The sequence below is a fragment of the Setaria viridis genome, chromosome 9 (genome assembly GCF_005286985.2).
Source record: "Setaria viridis chromosome 9, Setaria_viridis_v4.0, whole genome shotgun sequence".
NCBI classification, from domain to species: domain Eukaryota; kingdom Viridiplantae; phylum Streptophyta; class Magnoliopsida; order Poales; family Poaceae; genus Setaria; species Setaria viridis.
In genome coordinates this window covers 44,435,297-44,451,641 of record NC_048271.2, presented here as the reverse complement: position 1 = coordinate 44,451,641, position 16,345 = coordinate 44,435,297, and the positions used below count along the sequence as shown (strand labels likewise).

At 53.5% G+C, this 16,345-nt stretch overlaps 4 protein-coding genes across 4 annotated transcripts; 1 reads left to right on the top strand and 3 right to left on the bottom strand.

The window, feature by feature from the left end:
• Positions 1-353: 353 nt before the first annotated feature.
• LOC117840115 (uncharacterized) lies at positions 354-3,593 on the bottom strand. The gene is made up of 2 exons (XM_034720573.2): positions 953-3,593; positions 354-864 (listed from the first exon to the last, which is right to left on the bottom strand). The coding sequence occupies exons 1-2, from the start codon at positions 3,558-3,560 to the stop codon at positions 506-508; spliced, it is 2,967 nt and encodes a 988-aa protein (XP_034576464.1). The 5' UTR covers positions 3,561-3,593; the 3' UTR covers positions 354-505.
• A 972-nt stretch (positions 3,594-4,565) lies between these two features.
• LOC117836790 (anthocyanidin 5,3-O-glucosyltransferase) lies at positions 4,566-6,635 on the top strand. The gene has a single exon (XM_034716289.1). It carries the CDS (start codon positions 5,089-5,091, stop codon positions 6,547-6,549), a length of 1,461 nt encoding a protein of 486 aa, XP_034572180.1. The 5' UTR covers positions 4,566-5,088; the 3' UTR covers positions 6,550-6,635.
• Positions 6,636-9,395: 2,760 nt separating this feature from the next.
• On the bottom strand, positions 9,396-9,860 carry LOC117835717 (uncharacterized). Its single transcript, XM_034715053.1, has one exon. It carries the CDS (start codon positions 9,858-9,860, stop codon positions 9,396-9,398), a length of 465 nt encoding a protein of 154 aa, XP_034570944.1.
• Positions 9,861-10,937: 1,077 nt separating this feature from the next.
• On the bottom strand, positions 10,938-13,130 carry LOC117839670 (dormancy-associated protein homolog 3). The gene is made up of 3 exons (XM_034720063.2): positions 12,818-13,130; positions 12,489-12,683; positions 10,938-11,472 (listed from the first exon to the last, which is right to left on the bottom strand). The coding sequence occupies exons 1-3, from the start codon at positions 12,927-12,929 to the stop codon at positions 11,381-11,383; spliced, it is 399 nt and encodes a 132-aa protein (XP_034575954.1). The 5' UTR covers positions 12,930-13,130; the 3' UTR covers positions 10,938-11,380.
• Positions 13,131-16,345: the final 3,215 nt, after the last annotated feature.

The following is a 16,345-nucleotide window of genomic DNA, read 5'->3' as shown; positions in this document are numbered from 1 at the left end:
TTCTAGAATTTAACCGGCGCTATTTTTCACTAATAAGCAATGTGTCCGTCGACAACGAGGTGTCTCTGAAAAATTCATCAATCTCAAGATGTACCAGCTCAGTCTCTCAAGGATACTCATAAGGGTAGGATTGCAGACAAGTATTTATAAAGATGAGTGTACGTGCATGTGTAAGCGCCTGCGTACGTACTTTTATAGAAACCTTTACCGATCATGATCAGCAGCGCGGCGGCGGCATCACCCGGGCCGGCCCTTTTGGTGGCTGTCGCCACCGAGAGACGCCCCCGTCCAGTGTCGACTCCGCGCCGTGTCCATGCTCCAGGCATGCCGCAAAATCCCATCTAGCTCCAGGATCAGCTTGTAGAACAACACCGACGAATCGGCAAACGCTAGTCGCATCCATGGACGGAGCACCAGCGAATTGGCTTGTATAGTCTAATATTTCGACGCCACAAACGACTTTTACAACATCAACACCACCACGATGGGTCTTATCTACCTGTGGTTACAGAGGAAGAGCAGAGGTTGAGCTGGCTGGTTCAGCAACTGGTACGAAGCTGGAGAGGACGTGCACGACCTCACGCATGGTGGGGCGCGCCTGGCTGTCCTCGCGGACACACGATGTGCCCACCCTGAAGAGGCGGGCGATCAGGTCGGCAGGCTCCCGCGGCAGCCGCGGGTCTGCCACGGCCAGGACTGCCGTGGTGTCCGACGGCGTCGGCACGGCGCTTCGGGCCCAGTGGACGAGGTCGATCTCGTCGCCGAAGTCACCGAGCGGGCGGCGCCCCGTGACGAGCTCCAGCAGCACCACGCCGAAGCTGTACACGTCCGTCTTCTCATCCACCCGCAGCGTGTACGCGTACTCTGCTTACCACACGCCTGACATCTTTGTGATGTGTCCGTGGCTGCCTGCTAGCAATGCAACACGATATGGTCGAGTGCTCGTTCTTACCTGGGGCGATGTACCCGTACGTGCCGGCGATGGCGGACACGCACTCCTCAGCCGCCACTGCTCCGGTGCCGGAGCCGGACGCTCCGCGGCTGAGGAACTTGGCGAGGCCGAAGTCGGCGACGTGCGCCTCCATGGCCGCGTCCAGCAGGATGTTGCTCGACTTGACGTCGCGGTGCAGGATCCTCGGCAAGCACTCGTGGTGCAGGTAACACAGCGCGCGCGCCGCCTCGGTGGCGACGCGGTGCCTCGTGTGCCAGCCCAGGAGCGCGCCGTTGTCGCCGTGCAGGACCCCTCCCAGAGACCCCGCCGGCATGAACTCGTACAGCAGCAGGTTCCCCTCCGCGCCCGACGCGAAGCCCAGCAGCCGCACGATGTTGCGGTGCCGGACGCCGCCGAGCGTGGCCACCTCGGCCCGGAAGCCGTGGTCGCGGCGGCGGCCGGGCCCCGGGAGGCGCTTGACGGCGACCTCCGAGCCGCCCCGTGTCGCGCAGCGGTAGACGGTGCCAGCGCCGCCCCTACCGACGACGTTCTCCTCCCTGAGGGATCCGAGCACGTCGTCCATTTCCAGGTCCAGGTTGTGGAACCGCGTCATCTTCCAAGACGCAGGCCGCCGCTTCGCCGCCTCACGCCACCTTACCCCATGGAACACGGCCATGGCCACCGCCACGGTGCTGACGGCCGGCACAAGCCACAGCAGCATCCTCGGCTTGTCGCCTCGCGCCAGCGAACGCTGCAGACGGTAGCACGAAGCGGCGGTGACGTGCTCCACACAGAGGCCAGGGTTGCCTTCGAAATCTGACGCGTCTGAGAGGACGAACACCCCCTGAAGTTGTGACACTGACACACGGCCGCTGAGGTTGTTGTAGGAAACATCGAGGACGCCGAGGCTGATCATCTCACGGATCTCTAGCGGAAGCTCACCGGAGATTCTGTTCCTCGACAGGTTCAACGTTGTTAGAACCTTCAGATTTGTGATCTCTTTCGGTATCTCTCCGGTGAGCTGGTTGCGGCTGAGGTCTAGAACGGTCAGCGACTCACAGTGGCTGAGCTCTCGCGGAACGCTGGCGGTGAGCTCGTTGGCGCTGAAGTTGAGCGTGGACAGCTTCTTGAGATGCCCAATCTCCGGCGGCACAGCACCGGATAAACTGTTGGATGCCACTGACAAGAAGCTCAGCCCGGCACTGGGAGTCACATCCGGGAGCTCGCCTGAGAGCAAGTTATGGCTCAAGTCCAACATGGTATTCTTAGGGAGATCAAGAAAGCCGGCCGGAATGGAGCGGCTGAGGAAGTTGTTGTTCAGGCGAACTCTGGTAAGCGTCTTGCAGTTGCCGAGGTCTTCGGGTATTGGTCCAGAGAGCTTGTTCCGCATCAGAATGAGAGACTGAAGCCGCCTGCCGGAACAGAGATGGGGCGGTATGGCGCCGGTGAGGTGGTTATCCGTGACATCCAGCGTCAACAACCTGCCGTTCTTGCCAAGGTTGGCCGGGAGTTCCCCAGTAAGGTTGTTTTGCCATGCTTGGAGGATTTCCAGCTGAGGCAATTCCCCAACAAACTTTGGAATCACACCTTGGAGTTCGTTGGCAAATAGCTGGAGTAGTCGCAGTCGGGATAGACCGGCGAAGCTTGCCGGTATCTTGCCGGTAAGCTCGTTGAAGGAGAGATCCAGGTACGTGAGGTTCTTGAGGCTGCCGAGCTCGGCAGGGATTTCCCCGCCCAAATTGTTCGAATAGAGGTAGAGTATTTCAAGCCGAGTGAGGTGGCCGAGCTCCGGAGGGATAGGTCCTGTGAGATGGCAGAGGGCCATCTCAAGGTCGACAAGGGCCTCAAGCTCGCCGAACTCCGACGGGATGCCGCCGTCGAATGAGTTGCCGTACCCTAAATTCATCACCTTTAGTCTCTTGAGCCTCGACAGTGACGGTGGCACACGGTCGGATAGCCAGTTGTCGCAGAGCCAAAGGAACTCGAGCCGCTTGATGTCGCCGTACTCCTCGGGTATGCTGCCCGAGAAGTAGTTACCGCCAAGGTTCAGGTGTCGCAACCTTGTCAGCGACCTGCCGAACGGCGGGAGGGGACCGGTGAGGTTGTTATAGTAGACATCGATCACCTCGGCGGAGGGGAAGTAGGGTGCCGGTAGTCCGTACGGGAAGAAGCCGGAGATGTTGTTGTGGGAGAGGTTGAGGTGGCGGAGGAGAGGCATCGAGGCAAGCGATGCTGGTATAGGGCCCAACAGGAAGCAGGAGGCGACGGTGAGGCTTGAGAGAGCGTCGAGCAGCGAGACCGCGCTTGGAAGCACGCCGCCGTATAGAGGGACGCCGGTGAGGTTGATGGCGACGACGCGGCTGGAGGCGTCGCATGTGACCCCGGAGAAGTTGCAGTGCTGCCACGGAGGTGATGTTGCAGTAGACGAGGACGTGATGTCCCAGTCGGCGAGCGAGGTGCTATTGCCAGCGCTGCCGGTAAGTAGGGATGACTTGAGCTTGGAGAGCGCGTACAAGTCGTCGATCTCCGGCGAGGCTCCCGCGGCGACGGCCGTCGCGGCGAGGAGTGGGAGGAGGAGGCGTATGCACGGATGGGGGTTGTTGCATTGCACCAGCGCCATTGCGTGCATGTGGCGAGGGCCAGAGTTCACGCGTCATCACGCAGCGAGAGAATCAAGAACGTACATTAATTAGGCACTCCTCGTCAACGTCAACGATAGTGATGGTCAGGGTCGTCTTAGGAGCTTAATTTAATCACTAATCACTCTCCCAACTGCGCTAGTACGGGGTGTTTGGGAGACAGGGGCTAAACTTTAGCCTTGTCACATGGGACGTTCGGATGCTAGTACTACTGCCGGCAGCATTCCTCCTACATTCATTCTAGCTTTGTAAATTCGTTTGCACCAAGATGCATGCCCCCTTTTACTCAGGACTTGGGCGTCGTTTCAGTGGCCTTCTTATTGCCTCAACTTTCCCCCTCCAAATTATCCGTCCCACTTTTGGTCAATAGGAAGGTAGACCCGTTGAGCAGTGGAATATACGGGTTGCAATGGAGTATAGGTGCCTTTCTACCACGCCAGAGATGCGTTCCACTTTTGAGGTTTGAATTTAGTGCCTGTTTACTGCAAAGCCACCTGCACTTAGACTTTAAAGAGTCTTGCGTGTTAAAGATTTTTTGCTTTAGACTTTAAAGAGTCTGGCGTGTTAAATTTTTTTTGCTACCTGGTGGGTCCTATTTATCTGGGCCGTGACCGTGAAGCTTCCTATAAAACTGGGGACAAACCAGCTTCTTAATGGTGAGGAAAATCATGAATATAATCTGATGCTCCACGTCTTTTCTATAATCCCCCCAGGATGCTCCAGTCCCTTCCATCCCTACAAAAACACCAAAGTGCATCAATAATTCATCCAAAAGTATAGATGGATAGAGGATGCAAGGATGTATGTTCATGCAAATTTTTGAGTAGAACAAAATTATGTGCATATTAATATGCCAATTTGTCTTTTCTAGTTCTCATTCCGATGGTATACTGTAACGATCACTCACGCTTTGGAAGTCATTGGTGAAGCATACAACACATCAGTGCTATTAAGAGGAAGAAAAATAAGAAATGATGTTTGAGCAATGTAGCAAGGTCTCATTGAAATTTCAATGAAAGAAGAATATCACAGTAGAAGGAGACCCTTCCCCTCTAAGCCTGGAGCTCGTAGAAGGTTCTCGGCAATCCCTCTTCCTCTAACTCAGGTCACTGGCGGCAAAATTTGGGCACTGTCTAGGAACCGTGGCAAACGCAACAAGCTCTCTCGGCACTTCGGAGCAAGAAGCATCATCCTCCCATCGCTACGGTGCCAGCCGCAAACTTCCAAGTTCCAATTAACTGCTTGTCTCTCGCTCCTTAGCTCAGTTGCTAACAAATGCCCTTTCCGTTACAAAGCTAACTAATCCCTTTGTTTCTTGTCACTATGGCAATGATTTGATAAATCAAACAAAGTCGATGAGCTTCTTCTTCTCCGGTGCAGCAACCACGAGTCCGAGATCTGTCTGCTTCTCAGAGCTGACCCAAATTGCTAGTAATAAAGGATCGCACTCCACGGCACCGCCGTCCGCGGTCCCTATCTGGCTATCTCCCCGGCTTTCCTCCCCCGCCGCCGACCTCCATGGACAAGAAAGCCGCCATGCCCATGAAGCAGCAGACCGTCGTCCTGTACCCCAGCCCCGGCGTCGGCCACATCGTCCCCATGGTGCATCTCGCCAAGGTCTTCCTCGCTCATGGCTTCGACGTCGCCATGGTCATCGCCGAGCCGCCCGCCGGCTCGCCCGACTTCCGCATCGTCGACGTCGGCCACCTCGCCGCCTCCAACCCGGCCATCACCTTCCACGTCCTCCCTCCGGTCCCCGACGCCGACCTCGCCGTCCCCGGCAAGCCCCCGTTCCTCCTCACGCTCCAGGTGCTCCGCCGCTACGACGGCGAGCTCGAGCGCTTCCTCCGCTCCATCCCGCGCCGCCGCCTGCACTCCCTGGTCACCGGCATGTTCTCCACCAGCGCGGTCGACGTCGGCGCGAGAATTGGCGTTCCCGTCTACGCGTTCTTCGCCTCGGCCGCCGCCACCCTGGCCGTCGTGGCCCAGATGCCGGCGCTGCTTGCCGGTAGGCCGGCGGGGCTGAAGGAGCTCGGCGACGCGCCCCTCGAGTTCCTCGGCGTCCCGCCGTTCCCGGCGTCGCATCTCGTCAGGGAGCTGCTCGAGCACCCGGAGGACGAGCTCTGCAAAACCATGGTGGACGTCTGGACGCGCAACACGGACGCCGCCGGCGTCCTCGTCAACACGTTCGAGTCGCTGGAGAGCGCGGCCGTGCGGGCGCTGAGGGATCCCCGGTGCGTCCCCGGCCGGGCGCTGCCACCGATCTACTGCGTCGGCCCGCTGGTCGGCGGCGACGGCACCGGCTCAGCGGATCAAGGCAGAGCAGGGGCCGAGAGGCACGAGTGCCTCGCGTGGCTCGACGCGCAGCCGGAGGGCAGCGTCGTGTTCCTCTGCTTCGGCAGCAGAGGCACGCACCCACCGGAACAGCTACGGGAGATCGCCGGCGGCTTGGACAGATCTGGGCACCGGTTCTTGTGGTCTGTGCGGACGCCGGCCGGCGCCGGCGACCCGGAGAGTCTTGACGCGTTCCTTCCGGAGGGGTTCTTGGAGCGGACCAAGGGCCGGGGCCTCATCGTCAGGTCTTGGGCGCCGCAGGTGGAGGTGCTCCGGCACCCGGCAACGGGAGCTTTCGTGACGCACTGCGGGTGGAACTCGACGCTGGAGGCCATTAAAGAAGGGGTGCCAATGCTGTGCTGGCCGCTCTACGCGGAGCAGCTGATGAACAAGGTGTTCATAACCGAGGACATGGGCGTCGGGGTGGAGATGGAGGGGTACAGGGTGGGCTTCGTCAGGGCCGAAGAGGTGGAGACGAAGGTGGGGCTGGTGATGGAGTCCGACGAGGGCAGGGTGATCAGGGCTCGGGCGGTGGCGCGCAAGAAAGAAGCAGTAGCGGCGCTGGAGGACGGCGGTTCGTCGCGGGCCTCGTTTGCTATGTTCCTGTTTGATGTGGAGAATCTTGATAAGCAGCTTGGGAAGTGAGAGACGCTTATTTGGCATCCATGTATTTCCCGAATTTTCTACTACTCCCTCCGGGTTTTTTACATGTCACATTAGTTTTGTCCTAAGTCAAACATGTCCAACTTTCATCAAGTTTATAGAAAAATACAACAACTATACTACCAAACATATGCACTATCAAAATATATTCCATTGTAGATTCAATGAAATAATTTTGGTATTATAGTTATTGTTAGATTTTAAAATATAAACTTGGTCTAGTACAAATTTGATTTAGGATAAATTTAATGTGATATGTAAAAAAGATCAGAGGTAATAAACAGCATCTACTACCTCTACTTCTTCACTTAATTTGGTACAAATTTGACTTAGGACAAATTTAATGTGATACGTTAAAAAGACCAGAGGTAATAAACAGCATCTGCTACCTCTATTTTTTCACCTTAATTTGCTACCTCATCGCATAAAGATAACTTAGGTTTCGCTTAGCATAAATCTATTTTTCACAACCATTGGGTCTCAATCTAATCACCAGAACCTATTCAACTTTATCCTCACCCACTCCTTCGTTCTCTCATTTTTCTTCTCCTGGCTAGCTACACAGCCAGATGCTCCAAACCTGACGGCAGAGGGACACTACCCCAAATGTAACAATGCTGCGGCGATATTCAGCGACCACGGATATGTGAAACTGGGGTCAAACTGTTCAGCGCCATGATACCAAGAAGTTAAGCAAAACGTATAATCGCTCACCAGCCTACAAGTCAAAACATATCTACTTTGTTTCACTGAGAACCTTCAGACTTCCACCAGCTCACATATCTGCTTCACTTGTGCAACGTTTCAGATTAAGCTTCAGAACAGCATTACCACCCTGTCATCACCAGTGGCTCCATGATAATCTTCTCCAAGAATTCAGAAAACACGATGTTTGACGTTATTTTGTCACAATATTCAAACGTGACGGATTAAACTCTATTGAATTACTGAGAATCAAGAATAGAGAAAATTATTAGACTACGTACATCAGTAGATGCAAGTTAATTTGTGTATGTGCTTAACAAACACATGGCCGCTAATTAATTAGCGTCTAATGGTTATCGGTGGGCACGGCAGCCGCTATGCATGGTGGCGCCCACATACGTACGCGAGGTCCACGTATTTGGGTCCTCTACGATACATGTGGCCATACGATCGAGCCCGTGGGGGCAGCCGACACGGTCATGAAGGTTCTAGATGCTTCTAGAAGTCCTGGATATTAGCGGCCAGTTAAGAATGAGATCCCTTTTATCCTGATAATATAATGTACGTGTGTAGGTGCTAGGGACTCCCTCATCAGGCCCATGTCTCAGGGACTATCTGGCCACCGATGTAGAGATGGCTATAAAGCTAAAAAGCTTCAGATAGATATTATTGTTCATCCTAATAGCAAGAACATCAACAACTCGCAGATATCTCTGCCAAAGCAAAACAAACTTAAGGCGGCGCTGGGAGTCCCTCGGCAGCTCGGTACCCTAACCCATGGCCTATATAAAGCTGCTGCCTCCTCGCGTCGCGGGCGGATCTTTTTCCAAGGAAGAGCCGCCAAAAGAAGGAGCCGAGGGGAGCGTCCGACCTCCTACCCGGCGCCCTCAAGACCTGCCTCTGCACTAGCCGGCAGCGCCTTCCACAACCTCCACCGTCGGCGCACGGAGCCGGCGACACGCCGGAGTGAAGCCGAAGCCGCGGAACCAGACGAGCAAGGAAGGAGGAGTAATGCCACCTCTGTTTATCTTCGGGGGTTCAGGTTGATGCTCATGCTGCTAGGCTCCCAGAGGACGGCACCCATAGAGACGACTCCGATCGAGGCTGGTCTAGGCGATGGCACTCATGAAGACGGCGCCGTCCAAGTCTGAAGCTGCCAGACGTCCAGGCGGTGGCGCGTAGGAAGACGATGCTGCCGGCAAGAATTACGAGGCGAGTGTGCCGGGATCCAGTCTTTAGCTGGGTACCGTATGGCTAGCTCAAGTCGACGAAGACGGCCGATGGGCGAACGGCGTCAAGCGAAGGATCGTCTCGCCCATCCTTGCACAGGATGCGTGCAACGTACTCGCGTACGTGCATGTGCACAAGCTAGCAAGCCATATGAATATCGTGAAGACTAGCACAAATGTGTGTGTGCATTACTACTACTGGTGACCGATGACGGGCGTCGGGTGGAGGCGAGCGGATAACGTGGGGTGACCGGTGGAGGAGATAAAGGAGGAGGCCGATTCGATCTCGGATCGTATGGTTAAAAAAATCGAGTGAGGGAAGGGTTATTTTCACTAGACACTCTAAAAAAACACACATAAGCTAAATGTGGAATTAATTTGGCCTCATTAAACATTATTCACTCAACACATGGACTAACAAATTGCCAGTAATCGACTAATAGCTAATGAAAAAGCACAAACTCACAAAGTGAAATGAACTCAAAATTCAAGAGATAAACCTCTTATTTAGTATGTAGATCATCAGTGGTTATCTGAATTTCTAACCTATTATGTGACATTAATAGGTCACAACCAAGACAGCTACAAGGTTAAAGACAAGAACAATGCTGATACCTATAGGCTTTGCGTGGCAGGTGAATCAGAGATATTTCCTGAGTGCCCAAAACATGTTTCAGGATTTTGTAGCTCCTCCCACGTTTACTAGACACGAAGTGGAGTGCATTCCCCGCAAGGACACTGGGCGCAGCCACATGGACGCGGCCACGGCGGAGCTGAGCAGAGGCTGGCCCGCTCCATGCACCAGTCTCCGACTAGTAGACACAGGCGAACGCCTCCCTTGAGCTGGTGCACACGAAGACAACGAGGAACGGGCCGCGGTGGCAGTCGAGATGGTCACAGCCGCCCTCCACCGCGGCACATAGCACCGCCGCGGTCCAGGTGCGGGTACATGTGCTCCGGCAGCTTGGGAAGCCGGTGGCGGCAGCCCGTGATGGGGTCCCAGACGACGAGGTCGTCCCCCGAACAGCCGGACCAGAAATCATTCCAGGAAGCCGCGGTGTTGAGGAGGACGCGGCCGTGGCGCGCGTCGACGGCGCGCCAACTGCCGGGGATGGCGTGGGGCAGGGGCGCAGAGGAGGTGGGCACGAAGCGGGAAATCCTGTAGTCGGTGCAGAGGAACCCCAGCATCGGGGCCGCGCGGTGGAGCTCCCGGAACCTGCGGCGGAAGCGGGGGTCGGAGATGAGGCGGAACCAGCGCTTGCAGACGAGGGCAGCGTGAACGAGGAGCTCGGGCTCTTCCGGGGGGAATCGGAGGAGGATCTCGTCGATGAGATCATCCGTCAGCTCCGGCGGCGGCATGGTCAGACGGACGCCGGCGGCGGTGCGAGGGTTTTGGTCGGTCGGAACTCGTACGAGGTGAAGTCCGATCCGGTAGGGGACCCGCTGCCTGGTTGGGTTCAACTTCAACCAGCTCGGGAAGGGCCTCTGCCAGGTGGGGCCTAGGAGACGGCGAGAGTGAGGCTGTACAGCTCAACAGGATTTGGGCGAACTCCACGCTTGCGTTTTCCTGCTCTCGCTGTGCCAGAAAATCTGAAATCCCCAAAGTTAAAGGAAACAATTCAGGCTATTGAACTGACACGATCATGCGTGATGCATTGGCGCATCTCAAAACGACACGATGTTTTGTTTTGCAGAAGGTTTCCACAATTTTGGAGCAGGACGATTCAGCGCTTTCAGCAACAAAAGGTAAACTGAACCTGCGACAGATCGGACCTGTTTTGCAGTTCGAGATGCAGAGTTTAACTCTAGAACAGACAACATGGTCCTTCCTGATGCTCCGAAGGTGGTGAACGGCCACTGCAACTTCTCAGTTCCGGTTGGTGCCTCTGAATTCATCTACGTGGAGTAGTGACCCGAGCTATCTTCTGAAAAGATACATCAACAAGTCTGATGAGCAGTGGAAGCGTAATACTGTAATTTGGTAAGCCAACCACACTCCTGGAGTCTAGCTGAGATTGGTAATCCTCGTTGAATCTAAGAATTGTATGCACCCTAACACAGATATACCAGTATCAAAATAGTATGCAGGCTACGCAGCTCGTGTGTCCGCACATGACAGGGAGTCAGGGAACGTAGTAAAGACCGTATGCTGTCAAACTGGAGACGCTGAGAGCCTGAGCGAGAAACTTCAGAATGGTGCCGAGCTGCCGAATAACTGCTGTCCGGCAGACCTGCAGGCTGCTGCAAAACACTGCTGCCAGAATCTTCCTGCTTCCTTCACTAATAAATATTATTGCCAACCACGTACATGGTGGCTATCTGAAAGTGTGCATGAGATGAGCAACTGTCATTATCATCGCGCCCAATGGCGCACACGGCACAAAGCGCAATCAACAGGCCCGGGTGCATCATATGGCATCATAGATTCACAGCAAGTTCAAGAAAACACCTTCAGTTTATTAGATACCATACATCGAAAAAGGATTACATGCACTCCACCTCGAACCCTGCTAACATTACAAGCACGACCCCATCCTCCACACACCATCCATTTGACACAGCAGGTAGAGGAAACAAACACAACGCGGCGGGATTGCAGGCTGCGGCAAAGCTCCACGCAGCCCTAACCCGCCATATGCACACAGCAGCTTATTGACACGGCACAACACCAAGAGCTTTCAGCATATTCTACAGACTAAAGCCACAGAGTGGATGCAAAAACACTACACATAGCGGCATCTACAATATATCACAGTAGAGGTAAGACAGCCAGCGACTTATCCCCGTTCCCCTCTTGATGTCTTCCCTCCTCCTTCCCCTGACTTAGGTGAAGTAGATGCTTGTCAAGGAGCAAAAAGGGGTGTGAACATGTTGCGTGCTCACACTTCAAAGGGAGGAGGGTGGCTGGTCGTCCCTGGCGGGGATGCCCTCTCATATGCATCAGATGATGATTTCCTTCTGAAGCGACCACCTGATGGATTCAATGCTCAAATTTAGGCAAGATTCAATCAGATGAAAGAGGTAGCATCTCTGAAACACTGAACTAATACATGCTGGACATAAGCTAATATCGTCAGTGCAATCAGCGGTACTACTGAAGGTCCATGTTATTCGCGCTAACGAGTACATATAATCCGCAACACTCAGCTACTGCAAACAGTGGATAGCAGCACCAACAAGAGTTAAAAGAAATAGACTACCAAATAAGAATTTGCTAAAACTTAAACATGGTTGTAGATTTTAAAATTGAATGAAACGCTGAAATGATTACAAATATCATCCTTGATTGGTTGATTCTAGTAAAGTCATTTGTATACCAGGGACTCGTGAGGTTGTTCCTCCGTGACTAGATAACTAGTTCGCAGACCAAGACCAAGCTTTGAAATAGTGGCTATCTTCTTGGGCTGATGTCAAGCCTTCAGCTATAAAATCATTAACAGAACATCTACTGGCAGCTTAAATTAGGCAAGACCACAAAGATAACTTCTCATGCATGTAACTTCACCAAACAGGTACCTTGTAATAAATGTTAAAGCAGGTCCATACACGATACAGATGAAAGCAAACCATATCCGTTATTGGATTTATATTATAACAGACAAAGAAAAGCAACTTCATTTTCCTTTTGAGTTGTACCCCACATAACCCCATTGATAGCTACGTTTATCCGATATGTTTGCTGCATTTCAAGAAATAAATGATAACTTATCAAATAGTTAATACGATAATATCCAGCCATGCATCCACGATCGTGACCCCAGAGCTAAAAGCACCCAGTGGGTGGAAATATCCAAAACGCCCCTGCCCCAGTACGCCCCATCTAGACGCTTCCTAACTGGGCGACAAAACCACGCAAGCGAAAGCCACCGGTCACGTCGTTTGCAGGGAGAAACGGGTGCGCTGCCGCGAAATGACCAAAGTACCCCATACCAGTAGCCAATGGTTAATGCGAATGGAGGGAGAGCCCGGGGGTCTCGGGGCACTCACCGGCGCCGGCGAACGGCGAGATGGGCGGGGTGGTCCCCAGCGGCGAGGCCGGCGGCGTGCTGGCCGCGCTCCTCGGCGACGACGGGTACCCCGCGGGGCGCTTGATCATGATGCTGCGCGTCACCTTCACGGGCGTCTCCTCGCTGCCCGACGCCGGCGACGGCGGGACGAACGCCGTGGCGTCCCCTGCCGGATCTGCACGACCAACGGGAAACCGAACGACAGGTCAGATCGAAGGGAACACCACCGACTACGATATGGGTGCGCGCGTACTTTCTCCTTCCAGCGCCGCGCCGCGCCGGCGGTGGCCAGCTAGCTCGCTCACTCACCATTGATCTTGACGGCGGCGGGGCGCGCGGGCTGCTTGCGGAGGCGGCCGAGCCCGGTGTCCGGGCGGGGCCCCGCGACGGTGTCGTCCCACAGCTTGTCGAGGAGGCCCATCCCTCTCCCGTCGTAATCACCGAAGGCCGATCCGGTGCACAGTCTCCCTTCCCTTCCCCCAAAGCTTTCGGGATCTGAGCGGCTGAGCGAGCGAGAAGAAGGTATGAGGCCGAGCGGTTATAGCGCAGTGTTGCGCTTTGGGCCGGAGCGCCCTCGCGACCCTAGACCCGGTCCGTAGACCGCGAACGGATGCGGGTGGGGCTGGCGCCGGGGGTGCACGGTTCGGTCGTGGCGGGTCGCGGGCAGCGGAAGGCAGGACGTGGCGCGGCCAGCACGGGTGTGTGGATAAGATCGATGGCACGTGGGGTGGCCCACCTGCAAGCCTGTAAGGGGACGCCAGGTGGAGGCTCACGGGCGGGCGTCACGTGACGCGCCCGCCGGCCCATCCTTTTGGGAGCTTTGAACCGGGGGAGCCTGTTTGGTTTACGAGATTAAAATTTAGTCCACGTTATCTTGAGATTCAGATATTAATTATAAGTATTAAATATAGGTTAATTATAAAACCAATTGCATAAATGAAAGCTAATTCGCAAGATGAATCTATTACATCTAATTAGTTCATGATTTGACCATATAATGCTATAGTAAATATGTGCTAATCATGGATTAATTAAGCTTATAGATTTGTCTCGCGAATTAGCCACAGCTTTAGTTCATATTTAGTCCTTCTAATTAGCATCAAATATCTTATGTGACTTGAACTAAAAATTAGTACACGGATCCAATTTGCCACGCTAAAATTAGCTAGAAGTCACGTTGCGGCACGCCACATTATGTGACAATAATAGGTTGTTTGGTTGGTAGCGGCAAAATCAGTGTGGTTATTGTTTGGATTGGTACCATAAATGTTTGGCAAATGTTTGGCAAAAGAATGTGGCACCTGTTTGTATGTTAAGATTACACCCCATTCTCCACAAGATAGAATAGAAATAGTACATGTCAAAATATAGTCTTACACTCCAGCATATATTAGTCAATAAAAATGCTATCTAATATAAATCGATACCTCATCTTTGTTTTATCGTGCTTCTAATAAAAATGACGGCCATATTAATCTTAACAGTGCTACCAATGAAAAAAGATAAGTACTTAGTGAAGGAGCTAGAGGGGGATTGCAATCGGCCAATCGCAACTTGCTAGCCACATTGCTCGGTCAGTCAGCATGCTGCTCGTCGCAGCAGGCCAGTCCGTTGAACAAATCGATGGCAGTCAAAACAAGAAAAAAAGAATGGGATTCCTATCTGCTACTCGAGTGGCCGCAGCGATGATTCCACTCCTCGGTGGTCGTCTGCTTCCTCTGCCCTTCATTTGTTTCCTTTTCCCTTCCCTTCCGCTGCCGCAACTGCTTGACAGGAGATTCTTCAGATCTGCACGCTCGGGGAAAAAATCGATGGTGCTGGTGAAAGGAGATGAGAAGGGATCTGCAGAAGTGCGCAACCTGTCGGGGAGGAGTCTGCCGCGGTGAGCGAGCATGACGGCGCGGAAGCGGGTCAACCATGCAGCTGATGTGGGAGAGGCATGATGTTTGCGGTAAACTAAGCAGATGCGTTCGCGCTAGGTAGAGGGACTGGGATCTTTCGGCAGCGTTGGCGGCCACGGCGGGTGTGGCGCCGAAAAAACTCGCCGCACCTTGGCAGCAAAAACTGTGGCGCGATGGCTCCGCAGGCCGCAGCTGTGGCGAGCCTCAGTTTATTCTTGAACCAAAACACCTACCAATTGTGGCAAACCTAACTTTAGGTGTGGTTGGCTGTGTCTGGGAACCAGCAGCCCCTAAACGACGCTTCGCGAGGGCTTTTTGGCGTAAGCGCACGCGGGCAACTGCTGCGAGCGGCTGCTGCTGCCGTGTGGGCCAAGAAGCCGGTGGGAGGGGGCGGTGAAGCCTGTGATTCGGAGGTGCGTAGGATTTCGGGTGGGAAAAGTTTTCTGATATAATTTGCAGATTTGGATTGGGTGGTGGTAGCGTGCGCCGATAATTGATCGAGGTCGAGGAGCAGTAACTTTGACCTGACCGGCTGTGCATGGGCCCGTGGTGTGGATTCACAGAGGTGGCGTCGTTATCGTAATCCTCTTCGTCGTTATCACAAAGACAAAGGTGTCTTCGTGCGTGTAGAAGTTTTCGCCGCGAGACGAAGACGCACACCGACGTCGATATTATCTGCCGGGCAGAATTTACTCCATCTATTCAAAATTGTAGATTATTTTAATTTTTTATTTATAAAAATTATTATAGTCTAGATGCATAATAATATTTATAAATGTAGAAATTAAAATGACCTACAATTTGAAACGTAGAGAGTACGTATTATGCACTACTCGTCTCGTGGCAATACGCGGGCAATACGTGTTATTAAAAGACGGACCCGACGTTTGCACGGTGGTGGCGGCGCGTGACATGAGGTACGACGACACACTTGTTGCTGGATGGACCGACCGAGTCAACGGTCAAGCACCATGCCTGTAAACATGAGGCGCACGCAACTGTCTGTGCGCTCCTGCTTCGTGGCGACAAAACAAAAGGACTCGCAAGCTGCGTCCAACCGATCTCTCGATCACTCGATGTCTCTCGGCAGATCAAAGGTACTTGTAGTTGTACGTGCTACGTCTACGTGCCAGCAAGAGCAGGAGGCTAGCTGGTGGTGCTAGTCTGCCGAGAGTGCCGCGCGTTGCCTCCGCCGTGCTCGCGCCTGCAGTTGTGCTCCGGTCGGCACAGGGGGGAATGGGTGACGGACGGATGACCTATCTTCGCTTGAGGACAGAGCTCGAGAGATGGGTTGGACGGCATTGGACGAAAGCCGCTAGGAGACCGCCGGCGCCGGCTGGCTGGTTCGTTTTGGCGTGGGGTGAATTGTGATCGATGCCTTGATGAGTCCGTGCCGAGCAACCGGAGCCAAGAAAAAGGGCTAACCGGCAGCTCGTACGGGTTGGGGGGATCGCGTGGCGGAGGTGCAAAGGCAAACAAAGACGAGGACGACGACGCCTTTATTTCACCCGGCCGTTACTTGCGGCAACGGGCGGCAATGGCGCATGGACGGCTTTTGGGTGGGAGCAAGAGCTAATGCCGAACCATCCATCGTAATCGTATTCATATCTCCGCGCGCGGTATATGCACGCCCAGCCTTAGCCTTAGGTTAATCCTAATGGAGATTTCATTTTAATGTTTTCAAGATAGTCAATAGTATTTGAAAATACCTCTCCCAATACAAAATTTTATATTGTGGTTTTATAGACTCCTAATAATATTTAGTTTCATGACTTACAGAGAGTTAATATCCATGTACAAGTGGTTTCATCTAGATGAAACTGATATCATCTCTCTTCTTTAAATTAGATGACACGTAATAAAAAATCCTATATGGCATGCTAATTAATGGGAATAAAACTCCATTAAACTTCCAATTGGGATAGTGATTCTAGCC